Genomic DNA, 16,582 nt, shown 5'->3' with positions numbered 1-16,582 from the left:
AATGGAAATTCCGGCAGCTATCCGCGAAATTAAAATGTATCATGTCCTCTTTCAAATCAATTTGAAAATTAATTTAGCAAACAAGATATGAGACCGGTATTTCATAGTATTTAAGTGTTGAAAATGTTGAATACTCCATCGCATTTTTATGAAAATGAAACTTTTTATTATTTTTGTCTTTACCGTTTCTGTTGTCCAATGCTCCAATGCTCCTGATGTCAAAATGCCTCCAAAAAATGTAAGCGAATATATTTTAAAATCCATTATTTTTGGTAAACCAAACGATTTAAAAGTTAATGATTTTGGTGAAATCAAAACATTGAATATAAAAACAATTTTTTCACAAAAAACAATAGAATCTTGGAAGTTTGATTTGCAATTTTTAAAGATTTTGAAAATCAAAATCTTACTGAATTTCGTAACATTAAGTGTAAAAACCGACTCTTCATTTTAACTAGAAAGATACACCGTCAGAAAGATAACCGTAACACTTTTTCCTTGTCATATTCTTTATAATTAGACCAATAAATTTTTCAGCCATGCAAAGCATGTTCTAGTGTTGCCGAAACTTCGGACGAACAGCTGATAGCGTAAGTGGCAATATTTTAGAAGTTTAGTACGTTGAACGTTGATTTTCAGAGATATGGGTACTAACGCTGATGGATGCTCAACAAGCAAAATTACTTGTAAACAGGAACAAGGACAGACTTGTACACTGTCGGTAGGGGATTTATCTCACTTCTAATAAATGTTTTCGGGTAATGTTTTTTGTAACAGATTATGGGACAGCCCCTGACCGAAAAATCATCCATCAACCTACAATGTAATAACGACGGAACCTGGAGCGACATTGGTGATGAGGCACTGTAAGCTTGAAAATGGCGAAAATGTGCCAAAAACAATTTCAAATGAAAATTCATAGTATAAGAGATATTTCAAACCTTTTTTTGTAAGTTAAATATTCGTGAAGGTACTATGTAGTATGTACCGGACCTCAATATTTTAACCCATTTTATAATGTTGATTTGCGCCAGTGGAGAAACGTTAAAAACTATTCCTATGTTGCAAAAATGACCGAATATCATAATGAAACTTTTCAAAACGTTTTTAGAAATTTTTAATTTACCGTCAAAAAGTGCCAGTTACTCGGTTTTTATCACTCATAATTTTGGAAGTCTACGAAAAAAATGTTCCTAAATTTTTTGTACTGCAATTCAATTTTAAATTTAATTTAATTATTTGTATTAAAAAGGGGTCGAAACATGTGACATTGCTTTGGACTCCCTCAACGGCTCGTTTTTTTTAAATTTTGGCAATTTGCCAAAACGTGGAAATTATGAAAAATCTAAAATTTTTTGGAGTGTTTTAGAATGATATTCGGTAGTTTTGGATTATTATACGTGTATTTAGACAGAATTCAACTGCCGCTACTCCACCTTTATATAGTCACCGTCACCTTGTTCAAAACTAATTAGATTATACACAATCAAAATTTTGGAAAAATCTAACCCTTGTGTTTTACTAAGTGAAAAGGAACGTTTATGAACTTTAATGTATATTCAGAAATAATGTCAACCACGTATCGTGTACATGTACGCCGGAGCCAACATCTTAACACCAATCCCTTATTTAAAACTTATTATTACTGCCGATCATTATAGTTTTGATTCCAGTCTATCTATCTATCAATGAATATAAATAAAATACATAACGCCCGTCTTTTTTGTAGCTTGTGATTAAATGTTTCATGAAACTCGAGAACTCGTATAGTAAACGCTTTTCTATCAAACTGTATTCATTCATTGCAAAAAAATTCAAAAGTTTGGTTGCTAGCAGTTTTGTGCAAGCGTCACAAGGACATGTGCAATAAAGTTTTTATCTCTCTGCTTGATAATAAATACTGTGAAAAAAACGCAATATTTATTACCAAGTTTTTGGAACATTTGAAGGCAGAAGAATGATTCTCCTCTACATATTTTTATGCTGCAGTCTATATGATCGGCAAGCTGACTCTATTAAATTTGAGCATGGATCCAGTAGTGAATCACATGAAGGTAATTCATAATCTATCTGTGTATGTTCTAAATTTGATGAGCAGATTCCCATTATGGTGGTGGGAAAAGCTCGCATCATCATCATCATCATCATCACGGAGGCTCTCATAATGATGATGACGATTTGGACAGTGGTTTTAACGACCCAAACGAAGATCCTAAAATGAAAAAGTCATGAGTTTTTCGGGAGGGATATTTTATAATGGATAGAAGCATGAATGTGTACGCATTTACAAGACCAGGAGTGAAAAAATCACAATGGCTCATCGATTTAATTGGTGCACCGTCTCGAAACGGCGTCCGAGACAAACTTTTCAGAATTATTGGTAAACCGGAAGAAGGAGTTGTAAGTACATAACTACAAATATATATATATATATATATATATATATATACATTGCGCGCGCTTGCTATAGGACCCCCCTAATTTTTGGCAGTACTGAAAAACTCCAAATTTTTCGTCGAAAACTATTATGGTATTCAGTATCAGGGTGTCAAAAAACATGTAGTCCCGAGTTTTCATGAATTTATCATAAAAATTGAGAGCACCCGACCAATATTTCAAAAATAAGGCCGCGCGTCTGCTATAGGACCCCCTGAGATTTTCGAGAATTATCACCGAAATTCTCGTTTTTCTGAGTTTTTATGGAAAAATAAAATTCAAAATTATTTTAAAGTATGCTTTTAATAAGAAATTGTTCCGATTTATAACTTTTCAGAAAAATTCAATTTTCGATTTTCACTAATCTTTCTCATTTTCAGACGTTTGAGCCAAAGAAGAAGCTTACGAACAACTTCTGTATTTCAACTTTTATCACCTGATTTGAATAGTAGTTTTGCATAACTTCGTGAATTTTGAGCTGAATAGGACAACTCAAACTCATTATACAGCATAATTTATTCGAAGCTTTTGCCCTGTTGTCAACGTCCAAGCTTATTATGAAGCTATATCTGAGCTGTCAACTGATAAATATTTTCTACAGTTATCAAAGCACATGCCTGACACATTTTGCTAACTGTTTTAAGCATGCAGCCACTGAGAAAAAATTTGCTCAATCGTCTACTGTAATCAAAAGTTCACTCAACGTAAAAAGACTTGAGAATGTACTGCAAATTGAGAATGCGAGATTCGTCAACTGCATATGGTTGATCAAATTTTTTCACAGTGAATGCATGCTTAAAATAGTAAGCAAAATGTGTCAGGTGTATGCTTTGATAACAGTAGAAAAGATTTATCCGTTGACAGATCAGATATGAGCCTAAAATAAGCTTGTGCGTTGAAAACAGGGCAAAATCTTCGCATAAATTATGCTTTAAAATGAGTTTGAATTGCCCTAATCAGCTCAAAATTCACAAAGTTATGCAAAACTATTATTCAAATCAGGTGACCAAAAGTGGAACACAAAAATTGCTTGTGAGCTTCTCGTTGAGCTTAAGCGTCTGAAAATGAGAAAAATTGGTAAAAATCAAAATTTTAATTTTTCTGAAAAGTTATAAATCAGAACAATTTCTTATTAAAAGTGTAATTAAACACATTTTTAAAATTTCTTTTTTTTTTCATAAAAACTCAGAAAAAAACGAGAATTTCGAAATATTGGTCGGGTGCTATCAATTTTTATGATAAATTCATGAAAACTCGTGACTATAGGTTATATATATATATATATATCCCTCTTATTCAGTGTATTGTATTTATGATCTATTGTATGTGTACATTTTTCTTTTTTCTTCAACTTTTTCCACGTCTCCTCGCGAGCGTAAATAAATTAAATTAAATTAAATATATATATATATATATATACAATATATGTACATATTTTTTTGGTCAATATGTTGAAAATCGTCTGAACCGTTAGTCATCCTTTAAGAGTGTGCTGACGTCACATTTTTGTGGACAAAAAATTCCCGCATTTTTTGTAGGGGGGTCCTAACGCCACATATATATATGTATATATATATATATATATATATATATATATATATATATATATATATATATATATATATATATATATATATATATATATATATATATATAGGAAACATGGTATTCATCTCCTGTTTATACAGGCAGTCTTCACGTCGACTAAAAATGGCAGACGTCAGAGAGAAGAGCGCAGCCGTGGATACCCATTCAAAATGGGCGCTTGGTTCAATTTAACTATTGTTAATACTCAACCTGGTCTCCAACTGTACGTCAATCGAACCTACTTTGGATTTTTCAAGCATCGAACACCGAATCCTTCAAGAGACTATGTTAAATTATATATGGATGGCGCCCTCAAACTGGACAGTCTCTCATTTCCTTTACACCCCAAAGGTTAATAAGAATTTTCATAAAGCGTTATAATTTTTGCTTTAAAATACTCGAAATAGTCGGAAATCCAGGAAAACGAAAAAAAAATCGTTGAAGCATAAAAAACCCAACTGTGACGAATGTGCCTGTTCGAATTTCCTTTAAGCCACCCGCACACCAATCAGTGCCTTCTAACTTCGAACAATTTAACTGATTGGTAAAAAAGTGGGCGGGACAAAACGCTGATTGGTCTTGACATTTTTTTTATATATTTCGTGAAAAATACACTTCTTGTAAGAAATAATCGTTTATATTTGGTCCAACCAATAAAAAAAATCCCGAAAAAAGGAAAAACCGACAGGAAAAGATGACCCGTAAATTTGAACAGAAAAAGGCGGGAAAAGTTGAAAATTTCGAAAATTTCCTCGCTAAAATCTAAATTAACAACACTTTCTGCTCACTTTTCCTTTTTTTTTACCGCAGAAAATTCAAAATTTCCAGAAATTGAGCAGATCGTGTTGTCAAATTACAAGCGTTAGCAGCAAAAACATTTTCTCTACTATTCAATTCTCTGTACTCCTTGCTCGGGCATCTTGTAGGCGGTGACGTCGGCCAGCTCATCCGATGACGTGGCATTTGTGTTCGTGGACGCCGATGACGTCACGGGCGCCGCCGTTGTCTTCTTTTTGACCGGTGACGCCTGTTCTGAGTTGGAGTTTGTGTTGTTTTCAGTGACGACGGGGTCCTCGGTATCCAGTTGCGGATCCTGGTCCATGGATGGAGCCGGTGGTGGTTCGCTGCGGTCTCGTCTGGAAAAAAACGGTTTTATTTGAAAAATTTCAGAAAAAAACTGGAATTTTGTGGGAAAATTTTTTTCGCTGGAAAATTGTAGAAAAAAACAATTTTTTAAAACAAATGTTTCCAAAATTTTTAGAAAAATCTGAAAATGTCAAAGATTTTTTTTTCACTTTTTGAAAATTTCAACAAAACTACTGGGAAAATTGTTTTCTAAAAGCCGGCAATTTGCCGGAATTGAAAATCTCCAGCAAATCGGCAAATTAGCAAATTGCCGGAATTGGACACATCCGGCAAATCGGCACATTGCCGGAATTGAAATTTCCAGCAAATCGGCAAATCAGCAAATTGCCGGAATTGAAATTTCCGGCAAATCGGCAATTTGCCGGAATTGAAATTTCCAGCAAATCAGCAAATTGCCGGAATTGGACATATCCGGCAAACCGGCAAACCGGCAATTTTTTTCCTGTAACTCAATTAACCTCGGAATATGAGCCATGCTCACAGCTCTTCGGGGCGTTCGTTCATCACTTCTAGCCGTCAAATGAGAAACCGCCGTCTCGCGGTCCGTGCTTCGCCGGATTTCCGAAGAAAGCTGTAATTTTTCAAGATTTTATTAAATTGTGTAATGGAAAAATTTCTACCAAGCTCGGCTGGAGCTCTTCCCATTGGCTCAGCATATCGGATACGGTGAAGCCTTTTCCAGCAGCCGGTTGATGGAGAACGTCTGGAAATATCAGAGTTTGTAGTCTGTGTAGTCTTTGTAGTGCGCAAAGTTTTGACTTATGATGAGATATGGGTTTAGGGTTAGTGTGGGGTTACTGTAGGGGTACTGTAGGTTTACTGTAGTTTTGGAAAAATTGAGTTTTTGTCTTTTGAAGGGATAGTGGTTGAGGGTTAGTTGGAGGATATGGTCAGGGTACTGTAGGAGTACTGTAGGAGTACTGTAGGATTACTGTAGTTTAGCAAAAATTGATTAATTGTCTTCTGAAAATATATCTTTTTGGGGTTAGTGGGGGGGGGGTACTGTAGGAGTACTGTAGGAGTACTGTAGTTTTGGAAAATTTGACTATTCTTCTAGTAATTGTTTGAATTAAAAAAAAAACTTAAAGAATCGAATTTTTTGAATTTTTTCCCGAATTCTCTTTTTTTCACTAAAATACAGCCTAAATCTAATTTTCCCTTTTAAAAAATCAAAAAAAAAACCTGTAAAATCGATAAGTGACATGCGCGGCGAGTTGGGCGCCGATTTGCTCTTTTTCTCCACCATTCGCTTCCTAAATAGCTCAAATTCGGCGCGAGCCTGAATATCCCGGAATCTTTTGACGTGATGGCAAGCTTGACCCAGCATTACTACTCCATTGCAGATTTTCACGGCGAACACCAGAAGCCAGCCGATTCCTGAAAAAAAAATTTTTTGAAAAAAATTCGGGTATTTTTACTTTTTTGTTTTTTAATCGAAAAAAAAATTCAAATTTTATGAATTTTTCTGCAAACGATTTTTTCTGGCAAATCGGCAAATTGCCATAATTGAAATTTCCGAAAAACCGGCAACTTGCCGGAATCTGAATTTCCGGAAAATCGGCAAATTGCCATAATTGAAACTTCCGGCAAATCGGCAAATTGCCGGGTTTGAAATTTCTGGCAAGTCGGCAAACCGGCAAATTGCCGATCTGCCGAATTTGGAGCTTTGCTGGAAGTTTTTGCCAAATTGTGGTTTGCATATTTTTTCTGGAAATTTCAATTTTAATCGGAAATAAAACGGGTAACAAATATCAAAAGGGTACATATTTAACTGTTTCTGAATCGAAAATTTTTTGGAAATCGGCAAATTGCCGGAATTAAAATTTCCGGCAAACCGACAAACCGGCAAGTTGTCGATTTGCCGGAAATTACCAAACGGCAACACTCTCCAGAATTAATTATATTTCTACGAATTATTTTTTAACGATTTCTGTGGTCTCTCTGAAAACCACTCTGAAATTTAATTTTTCGAAATTTCCATTTTTTCCAATTTTCCAATAGGCCATCTGTGACGTCACAGGTACCGTACCAAAAATGATGCAGGATCCCCAATTGTCAAGTGTAAATGTTTGACTAAGCACTCGAATAATCATGATCGACAGCGGAATCGGAATGAAGCCCATTCGTCTCGAGACCTGAAAAAATAAATGAATTTTCACGTGGATTAGGCAAATGTTCAATGCCGGCAAATTGCCGCTTTGCTGAAAATGTTCAATTCCGGCAATTCGCAGATTTTCCGGAAATTTTCAAATCCGGCAATTCGCAGATTTGCCGAAAATGTTCTATTCCGGCAATTTGTCGATTTGCCGGAAATGTTCAAATCCAGCAATTCGCCGATTTGCCGGTAACGTTCAATTCCGGCAATTCGCCGATTTGCCGGAAATGCTCAATACCAGCAATTCGCCGATTTGCCGGTAACGTTCAATTCCGGCAGCTTGCCGATTTGCCGGTAACGTTCAATTCCGGCAGGTTGCCGATTTGCCGATTTGCCGGAAATTTCAATTCCGGCAATTTGCTGATTTGCCGATTTGCTGGAAATGTTCAATTCCGGTAAATTGCCGATTTGCCGAACATTTTCAATTCTGACAATTTGCCGCTTTGCCGAAAATGGAAAATTCCGGCAATTTATCGATTTGCCGGAAATGTTCAAATCCGGCAATTCGCAGATTTGCCGGAAATGTTAAAATCCGGCAATTCGCCGATTTGCCGGAAATGCTCAATACCAGCAATTCGCCGATTTGCCGGTAACGTTCAATTCCGGCAGCTTGCCGATTTGCCGGTAACGTTCAATTCCGGCAGCTTGCCGATTTGCCGGAAATTTCAATTCCGGCAATTTGCTAATTTGCCGATTTGCTGGAAATGTTCAATTCCGGTAAATTGCCGATTTGCCGAACATTTTCAATTCTGACAATTTGCCGCTTTGCCGAAAATGGAAAATTCCGGCAATTTGCCGATTTGCAGAAATTGTTCAAATCCGGCAATATGTCGATTTGCCAGAAATTTCAAAAAACTACCGTACCTGATCGGAATAATCGCTAAAAGCACTCTGATCACGGCTACGAATCACGTCAAACGCGATGGTTATCGTAAAATCCTTATATACTTCTGCGTTGATTTCGTTGAATTTTGTGATGAAAGCGTGTTTAAGCCAATCTACAAAATACTCACATCCGACGACCATTATCTGCAAAAATTGAAATTAAATTATTTAAAAGTTGAACACGAAACTACTTAATGGACAATTTCCTAATTTTCCAGGGGCAGTTTTTGAGTGGAATGCGATTTTTTAAAAGTGAGAAAGTTAATTTTTGTATTTTTTCGTGTAGTTTGTAGTCAGTTTTGGCAGTTTTTATTAATTCTTAGCAGGGATGGGCGGCAATTGCCGCCATTTTTTTTTGTCGACAAATTCGGCAAATCGGCAAATTGCCGGTTGGCCGATTTGCCGGAAACTTTCATTATCGGCAAATTGCCGGTTTGCCGATTTGCCTTTTGCAAGAGATAAGATATCAGAATTGCCGGAAATGCTTAGAGGGATTTTAATCCCGTTTTCTTTAGATATTTTCTTAGAATTTGTAGTAACATTTATAGGATGCGTACGATTGGTCGATTTGCCCGAAATTTTAATTCCGGAAATTAGCAGATTTGCCAAACTGCCGAAAATTTTCAATTCCGGCAGTTTGTCGATTTGCCGAAAATTTCGATTCCGGCAATTAGCAGATTTGCCAAACTGCCGAAAATTTTCAATTCCGGCAGTTTGTCGATTTGCCGAAAATTTCGATTCCGGCAATTTGTCGATTTGCCGAAAATTTCGATTCCGGCAGATCTCCGATTTGCAGATTTGCCGAAAATTTTAAATTCCGGCAATTTGCGGGTTTTCCGATTTGCTGAAAATTTTCAATTCCGGCAATTTCGGCAAAAAGGAGCGTACAATTTTTCCGATTGAAATTAAAATTCTGAAATTTCGCAAAAAAAAAGAGCAAAACCACAATTTGCCGAAAATTTTCGGCTATTTTCCGGCCAGCCGATTTGCCGGAAATTTTTAATTCCGGCAATTAGCAGATTTGCCAAACTGCCGAAAATTTTCAATTCAGGCAATTTGTCGATTTGCCGAAATTTTCGATTCCGGCAATTAGCCGATTTACCGGACAAAATCGTTTGCCGATTCTTCGAATTGAAGAACATCTTAGGTCACTTTTTTTAAAAATGTTTTTATTTTATAAAATTTTTGAGTTTTTTCTTCAAGTTTTTTTTCTGTAAAATTCTGTTTTAAATGCTTTTTCACTTAAGTTCTCAATTTTGTGAAAATTTCAAGTTTTTTCCTTAACTATGGTTATTTTAATAAATAAATACTTTTCAGTGCCGTTATTCACTAAAATTCTCAATTTTCACTTTTTTTAAGGTCTTTTAAGAAAATCCTTAAAATAATTCCGGCAACTTGCCGATTTGCCGAAATTTTCAATTCCGGCAATTTCGGCAAAAAGGAGCGTACAATTTTTCCGATTGAAATTAAAATTCTGAAATTTCGCAAAAAAAGAGCAAAACCACAATTTGCCGAAAATTTTCGGCTATTTTCCGGCCAGCCGATTTGCCGGAAATTTTTAAACTCCCAGTTTTATGAAAACTTCAAGATTTTCCTCAATACGGTTATTATAAATGCCAAATTTTAGTGAATTTCCTAGACTCAGCCTCTTTTTCTTAGCGTTATTCACTAAAATTCTCAATTTTCATTTTTCTAGTTTTTCAAGCAATCCCTTACAATATCCGGAATCATTTCCGTAAAAGAGTCGATATTCCAATTGACCGCCGTCATATTCCGAATCATCACCACAAAAAGCAGTGCAAAAATGTGAAATCGTTCTCGAACATCACTACACGCCATTTGAAACAGATTTGCTTTTGCGAATTTCTTGAAAACCGATCCTTTAAGTTCAACGAAATTATTGCTCATCATAATAGCCAACACAGTTTGATTATGTGAATTGAATGCAACGTTTAGTGTGGTGGCTTGTAGAATTACGAGAAATGAGTGTAGTGTTGCGTAGAGGATTGCAACGATTAAATGGCCACACGTTCGGATGAAATAGCCGACGGAAAAGCGTTTTTCAGAATTTGCAGTCCATAGAAGAGCGTCGAATATGTCCTGGAAGAAAATTTCGGTGAAAAACACTGCAACTTTTTCCTCACGAGAGACGAGGAAAAGTGGTTTCTAGGCCATGGCCAAGGGGCCGACAAGTTTCAGCGGCCATTTATCTTGCTTTGTTTTCCGCCTGTTTTCTTTTGTTTTTCACAGCTTTTTCCCGTTTTTCTTATTAAAACTGATAAATAAATATTTTTTGCAGATGCTAAAACAATTTCCAAGTAAAAAAATCATGTATTCAGTGGGCAAGCAGCGGTGAAAGTGGGCATTGTAATATGATGGATTACGGGAATACAAAACCTAAACTTTTTTTGAAACATGATACATATGCTGCTTAGATGCTGAAGCTACCTGATTTTCATATCAAGAAAAGTTGAATTTTACAAAAAGTTGAATTTTGAAAACCTCAAAACTTTTTCAGCGGTCTCGTTATGAAAATCAGGTAGTTTCAGCATCTAAGCAGCATATGTATCATGTTTCAAAAAAAGTTTAGGTTTTGTATTTCCGTAATCCATCATATTGCATTGACCACTTTCACCGCTGCTTGCCCACTGAATACATTTTTTTTTTGACTTGGAAATCGTTTTGGCATCTGCAAAAAATATTTGTTTATCAGTTTTAATAAGAAAAAACGGGAAAAAGCTGTGAAAAACGTCGGCCCCTCCGCCATGGCCTAGAAACCACTTTTCCTCGTCCCTCGTGAGGAAAAAGTTGCAGTGAAAAAATACAATTTTTTCGAATTTTCAATTTTTTCGACATTTTTCACATCGTAATATCTCACTTTTTTGCTTAAATAGTCCCAAACAACCGGATTTCATAATGAGACTTCCCAAAAAAATTCCGAAAATATTTGGTCAAAAAACAGGGAATTTTCTTCTTTTTTTTTGCTGGTGTTCATAAAATTGAATCAGCTCAGAAAACAAAAAATAACGGAATTTTCAAAGCAAAAATAATAATTATGGTTTTTCCGAGTTGGAAATTAAAAATCTTCATTTTTACTGAAAAAAAAAGGTTTTTTTCTGAAAAATATAAATTTTTGTCTAAAAATTGAACTTTTTTAAATTAAAAAAATCTGAAAAAAAAATTTGTTTTTGTTGAATAATCGGGATATTTGTGGACAATTAAACATTAAAACAGAATTTTTAAATCTAAAATAATAATGATCGATTTTACGAGTTATTTCGAAAAAAAAACGGATTTTTAAGACTTTTTAATAATCAATTTTTTTTTGAAAATTTGGGAATTTTGTTTTAAAAAAAATTTCTTTTTTTTTCTGAATTTTTCCATGATTTCTCGTAGATTTCCAATTTTAAATTTGAAATTCGTTTTTTTTTTCATAATTTTTTCAAACTTTTACCTGTCCCAAACTGCTAAATAACCGATCGGCAACCTCCAACATGTTATAAAAAATGTACAATTTAATGACTCCTTGACTCCGAACTTGATGGTATAGAAATGATGAATCTGAAAAGGAAATTTTTGAATTTTTTAAATTTTTTTTAATTGCAAATTAATTTTCCAGTAAAAGCAAAAAATTTTCTCGGTTTTCCGGAATTTTTTTTTTTCTAATTTGATAATTTTCCAGTGGAATATCAAATTTTTCGCTAAAATTGTACTGTTTTCGTGAATTTTTCAAACATTTTCGTACTTTATAGTTAATGTTTTCTCATGGTAAAAAGTGATTTTTCACTCCATTTTTCAATTTCTGCACTAAAAACTTCGAAAAAATGCCTACCAATCTCCCGAATAAGCATAGAAGCGGCTACAATAATGACGACTTTCAGAAAATCGCAAGTTTCAGCCGATGTCCAGCGTTTTATGCGTAGAAGAGCTCCGAATATTGACATCTGGAAAGAAAAATGAATTTTAGAGCTAAAAATTTGATTTTTTCGTGAAAAATTTCGATTTTTACGCTAAAAACTGAAAATTCAATCGATTTTTCCAAATTTTCCCCTGCAAAATCCACACAATTATTACCAAAAATCGTAATGGCAAGAAAGTGAACAAGTAGAAGAAGGCATCGATACATTGTAGAAGCCCATAAGTCAAAAATTGCTCCAATTCCAGTGGAATTCGTAGAAAAGCGTACACTTTACGCCGCTTTTCCGAGAATCTCGCATGATCGTTGTGAAGAGAGTAGCCTCTGAAAAATTTTTTGTTAAATTTGACGGAAAGTTCGGTTTTTCACTAAAAATTGGTGCAAAATCGTTTTTTTTATGTACAAAATTTTTTTTTGATAAATTTTTTCAAAAAAAACATCTAACATCGCTGAATCAAGCAATTTTCAGAAAAAATTGACAACAAAAGTGAAAAATTGACAACAAAAGTGAAACTGGATTTTCCGTAAAATTTTCAGTTTTCTCTCGAAATAAGTCAAATAGCGTGTTTAATTGCAAAAAATGAAGTGTTAACTTAATTTCTATTTTAAAAAAATGCCAATTTTGGCGGAAAAGCTTTAAAAAATTTTTTTTCGCTTTTTACAATTTAAAAATCAATTTACCTTGTTAGTTCCTCCCAGAAGAAGCTGAAAAATCCCTTTGGCTGAAAAACGTCTGCAAACGGAGCGGAATCACGTTCCTGGGACGGCGATGGCGTTTCTGCAACTTTTTTGGAGGTTTTTCGATGGATTTTTTTTTTTCGATTTTCAGCGAATTTTATTGGTTTTTGGGTAGTTTTCACGGCTTTTTCGAATTATTTAGAATTATTCAGTTTTTTTTTTTTTTTAATTTTTTGAATTTTTGAAAATGTTCAAAATTGTTCTGTATTTCTAGAAATTTTCCTAAATTTCCATTTTTGAGTATTTTTTGAATTACGTCAAATTTTCGTGTTTTTTTTTGGATTTTTAGTGAAAAAATGCAATTTTTCACAATTTTAATGAAATTTAAGTACGCTTCAGGGAAACTTTGGAAATTTCTTTTGATTTTCGACTTTTACGGGTTTTTTCAAGTTTTCAGACGATTTTGAAGATTTTTATGTAATTTTTCCAGGATTTTTCATATTTTTCGTGGATTTTCAGCAATCTTTAGCACTCACGAAGCGGTGAAGACGTCTGACTGTCACAAATCACTGTTAGCCTCTCGTCGTAGGATATTCGAGACGGTTTTCGGATTGCAGGCGTGGATTCCGGCTGAAAACAGTTAAAAATTGAAATTTTTGGATAAATTGGTGTGAGAATTCGAAAAAACTGCAATTTTCGGCTATTTTTTCAACGTTTTTTGCTTTTACGCACATCGTTTTCCAAATCACTGCCAATTGAGTCCTTCAGCGTCAGCCTCCGCCGAATTCCCGTCGATTTTGGAGTTTCTCTGCAATTTTTCGATTTTTTTAGGAAAAGTAAGTTTTACTATTATTATTTTATGATTTTTCACATTTTTCACAATATTTTCGATAAACTATTCGTACATTTCCGCGGAAAAATCGATTTTTCTGGGTGTCGCTGGAGATGGCGGCGCCGACATTGTAATCGACACGTCTTCATTCACCACACTCGACAAATCGTTGGCTTCCACATTTATTAATAGATCCTGGATGCTAGAAGACGATTCGCTCGGATTTCGACTGTTTTCTCTGTAAAATTTTGATTTTTTTCGGTTTTTTTCTAATTTCAAACCTCGATGTTGATGGCACATTGTTCATTGGCACTATATTATTAATTTAAATGCGTTATTTTAATTTTGCTATCTGAAAAACAATGAATTTGAAAGAAAAATGGGTTATAAAAATAAATACTCATTAATTTTAAAAAAACAAAAACATGTTCTACAGTATACATTAAAGGCGCACAGCAAAATTTTATCGATGGGTCTCGACGGGAAAACTTCAAATTTGATTTTTATTCAATTTCCATCAGTTTTCCAATAAATTTATATTAAAATTCGTATTTTTAATATCAAAAACCAATAAAATCACGTGTTCAATGCACATTTATCGCCCCCGTGCAGCTGTGCACGGGAGACGCGCAAGCCAGCGGTTGCTGGCGCGTTTGCCGATTTTGATTTACAAGTCTAATAAATTTATTAATATGTTTCAAAGCCGATTTTCATCGAAAAATCAAATAAAAAAGCGAGAAAAACACGAAAATTAATTTAAAATTCAAATTAGACTCGGAAAAATTGCAGAAATTCCCCTGGCACCAACACGTGTCCTCGATAACTGAAGAATCTGAGAGGCAGGCCAGCGGGACCTGAAAATTAAATTTAAAATTGACTTTTCAGGATAAAAATCGGAAAAGTACCTCAGAGTGTGTGCAAAAACTGTGATTTGGTGGTTTAAACACGGATGGATCATTTAAATTAAACATTTTGTTGTAGCAGCCGCGGAACGTCATCCAGCTCATTGTACCTTTAAATTTGGGATTCGTTAAAAAATATATTTTTTGAAATACCTGAATTATTGACGGCCTGTGTCCATTTCATACACATTCCACCCGGACCACAGTCGTCTGTACTTCGATCCTAAAAATTTGGAAAATTTCAGTTTTCTTTTTCATCTTTAGGTTTTAATACTGAATTATTACTCTAAATTTTATGTTATACCAATGATTTTTTGTCATAAACCTATTCACGACAGTGCCCTACAATTTTTAGGATGTTTTAGTCTATGAAAAACTGCTTAGAATCAATGAAACTAATTAAATTTTATATTGGCACGTAGTGCCAGAGTATCCCATTTAGGTTTGATCTACGTAAATCTACAAAAAATGCGAGAGTTGAGACGCAGAGGTTTCAACTGATTTTGTATGGCTAAGAAAGTGCTGACGTCACTTTTGTTTGAGCGGAAAATTCCCGCATTTTTTGTAGGTCAAATCGTAATGGGACAGCCTGACACCACGTGGATTGGCACGCCGAGTGGGTGGAGCCTAAAAGTTCGTCAAACCTTTATAATATTAGTCGATCCGTTACAATCGTCTGAGAACGTTTTCGGTAGCTGAACTCTGCCTGAGGGTCCGCGTTGTTTTGTGAGAAAATTCTGAAAAAAAAATGAAAAAAAAATTATTTCCAAAATTCCCCTACCTCCTTCATATTGTCACTGGCACAACTCCAACAATTGATAGCTTCAGCTGACGATGTGAAAAGCATTGAGTAGAGCAGGAAGTTCAGCATTTTTTCCACTGGAAAATTTTGTAAAATGCCGGTAAACGCTGAGCCACTCGAGCAGAGACAAGGACCGTGGGAGGGAAAATTTGGTGGAAAAAAGTGAAGGAAATCAAACACTTTAAATGCTCATGGAGCACTTTTTTGTCAATAGGTGTGTTTTTAAAACAGCCGCAGGGTACAGTGAGGTTTTTGGTACATGGCCGAGATAAAGAGAAAGCTCGTCCACCAAAAATTCCAAATTTAGAAACTAGACGGGGGCCACACCCCGGGGGGCATAATTAAATTTTGAGATTTTTCAACAATTTTAAGTAGTCTAATAATCCTATCAAAAATCAATAGAAAAGTACAATCTAGTAGTACTTGGTTGGATGTATAGCCCAGTGTTTGATAGAGCGAACGAAGGGCCCCCGGGGTAGGGTAGGTTATTTGTTTGTATAGAAAAAGGGACGACGACCCAGTTGAAAAGGTAAAAAGAGACAGAGAGATCGAGATATATCCCCCAACACAAGCTAACCGCCGTCCTCCTCTTGTCCAAATATTGTCCGAATTTATATATATTGGGTGTCTCATTGACTATGAGACACACACATCCAATCCGACATCGAAAAAATAAATGTGCCGCGGGATTTATTGACAGGAATCATGTGGTGGAAGCTCAATTTTTGTGAGGAAGCCTGAAACTATCAGTCCTGGACCAGAGACAGGCTAGAAATGTCCGAATTTCCCACCAGAGGTGGGCGGATATTTTTTTCGGATATTTTCTAATAATGAATTTATCAATAAGTATTGATGTAGTTATTCTGGAAGAAATGTATCCGAACCAAAGTGTAACTATTAAGCAACATTTTAAAATGATAAAACCTAGAAAAATTCTACAAGTTTTCTGTATAAACGATATGCAAGTCCATTATCCGATATCCGTAATATCCGTAATATCCGATATCCGATGTTGCTCGGCTAATAAGTTTTAAGGTCTCGGTAAGGAAAACTTGTAGAATTTTTCTAGGTTTTATCATATTGAAATGTTGCTTAATAGTTACACTTTGGTTCGGATACATTTCTTCCAGAATAACTACATCAATACTTATTGATAAATTCATTATTTGAAAATATCCGAAAAAATATCCGCCCTCCTCTGTTTCCCACCTGACATCAGATAGTAGTTGGTAATGCTAGCAAT

General features: G+C 34.9%; 3 protein-coding genes, 1 non-coding gene and 1 pseudogene across 9 annotated transcripts; 2 read left to right on the top strand and 3 right to left on the bottom strand.

Moving 5' to 3' along the window:
* Positions 1-136: 136 nt before the first annotated feature.
* On the top strand, positions 137-1,721 carry F26F2.10 (C6 domain-containing protein; the record flags this gene model as incomplete). Of its 2 annotated transcripts, NM_001270000.2 has the most annotated exons (5): positions 137-238; positions 538-590; positions 640-721; positions 778-866; positions 1,564-1,721. In NM_001270000.2, 5 exons carry the CDS (start codon positions 155-157, stop codon positions 1,613-1,615), a joined length of 360 nt encoding a protein of 119 aa, NP_001256929.1. The 2 variants fall into 2 exon arrangements, with proteins under 2 accessions (NP_001256929.1, NP_001256930.1); NM_001270001.1 differs by lacking the exons at positions 137-238; positions 538-590 and having other exon boundaries at positions 644-721; positions 1,564-1,615.
* Positions 1,722-1,957: 236 nt separating this feature from the next.
* Positions 1,958-4,379, top strand: F26F2.15 (annotated as a pseudogene). The gene is made up of 3 exons: positions 1,958-2,054; positions 2,099-2,400; positions 4,125-4,379. Coding segments are annotated over exons 1-3 (654 nt in total).
* F26F2.12 lies at positions 4,036-4,095 on the bottom strand. Its single transcript, NR_070294.1, has one exon. It is a non-coding gene; the product is annotated as an Unclassified non-coding RNA F26F2.12 (non-coding RNA).
* A 264-nt stretch (positions 4,380-4,643) lies between the features above and the next one.
* On the bottom strand, positions 4,644-13,993 carry F26F2.7 (Protein TAPT1 homolog; the record flags this gene model as incomplete). 4 transcript variants are annotated; one of them, NM_001368486.2, is made up of 15 exons in its annotated part: positions 4,644-5,159; positions 5,628-5,740; positions 5,790-5,872; positions 6,352-6,546; positions 7,199-7,304; positions 8,189-8,353; positions 9,926-10,309; positions 11,664-11,770; positions 12,042-12,153; positions 12,284-12,449; positions 12,807-12,909; positions 13,340-13,433; positions 13,536-13,611; positions 13,709-13,873; positions 13,917-13,993. In NM_001368486.2, 15 exons carry the CDS (start codon positions 13,940-13,942, stop codon positions 4,910-4,912), a joined length of 2,145 nt encoding a protein of 714 aa, NP_001355520.1. The 4 variants fall into 4 exon arrangements, with proteins under 4 accessions (NP_001355520.1, NP_001355522.1, NP_507972.1 ...); NM_075571.7 differs by having other exon boundaries at positions 4,650-5,159; positions 12,807-12,903; positions 13,917-13,987; NM_001383511.2 differs by lacking the exons at positions 12,284-12,449; positions 12,807-12,909; positions 13,340-13,433; ... (1 more) ...; positions 13,709-13,873; positions 13,917-13,993 and having other exon boundaries at positions 4,910-5,159.
* A 299-nt stretch (positions 13,994-14,292) lies between these two features.
* Positions 14,293-15,437, bottom strand: F26F2.8 (Protein quiver). The gene is made up of 5 exons (NM_001028691.3): positions 15,319-15,437; positions 15,182-15,274; positions 14,691-14,760; positions 14,541-14,647; positions 14,293-14,489 (listed from the first exon to the last, which is right to left on the bottom strand). Exons 1-5 carry the CDS (start codon positions 15,406-15,408, stop codon positions 14,346-14,348), a joined length of 504 nt encoding a protein of 167 aa, NP_001023862.1. The 5' UTR covers positions 15,409-15,437; the 3' UTR covers positions 14,293-14,345.
* Between the last annotated feature and the right edge of the window lie 1,145 nt (positions 15,438-16,582).

This window comes from Caenorhabditis elegans, chromosome V (assembly GCF_000002985.6).
Source record: "Caenorhabditis elegans chromosome V".
Classification (NCBI taxonomy): Eukaryota; Metazoa; Nematoda; class Chromadorea; order Rhabditida; family Rhabditidae; genus Caenorhabditis; species Caenorhabditis elegans.
This window is presented reverse-complemented; position numbering and strand designations above follow the sequence as displayed.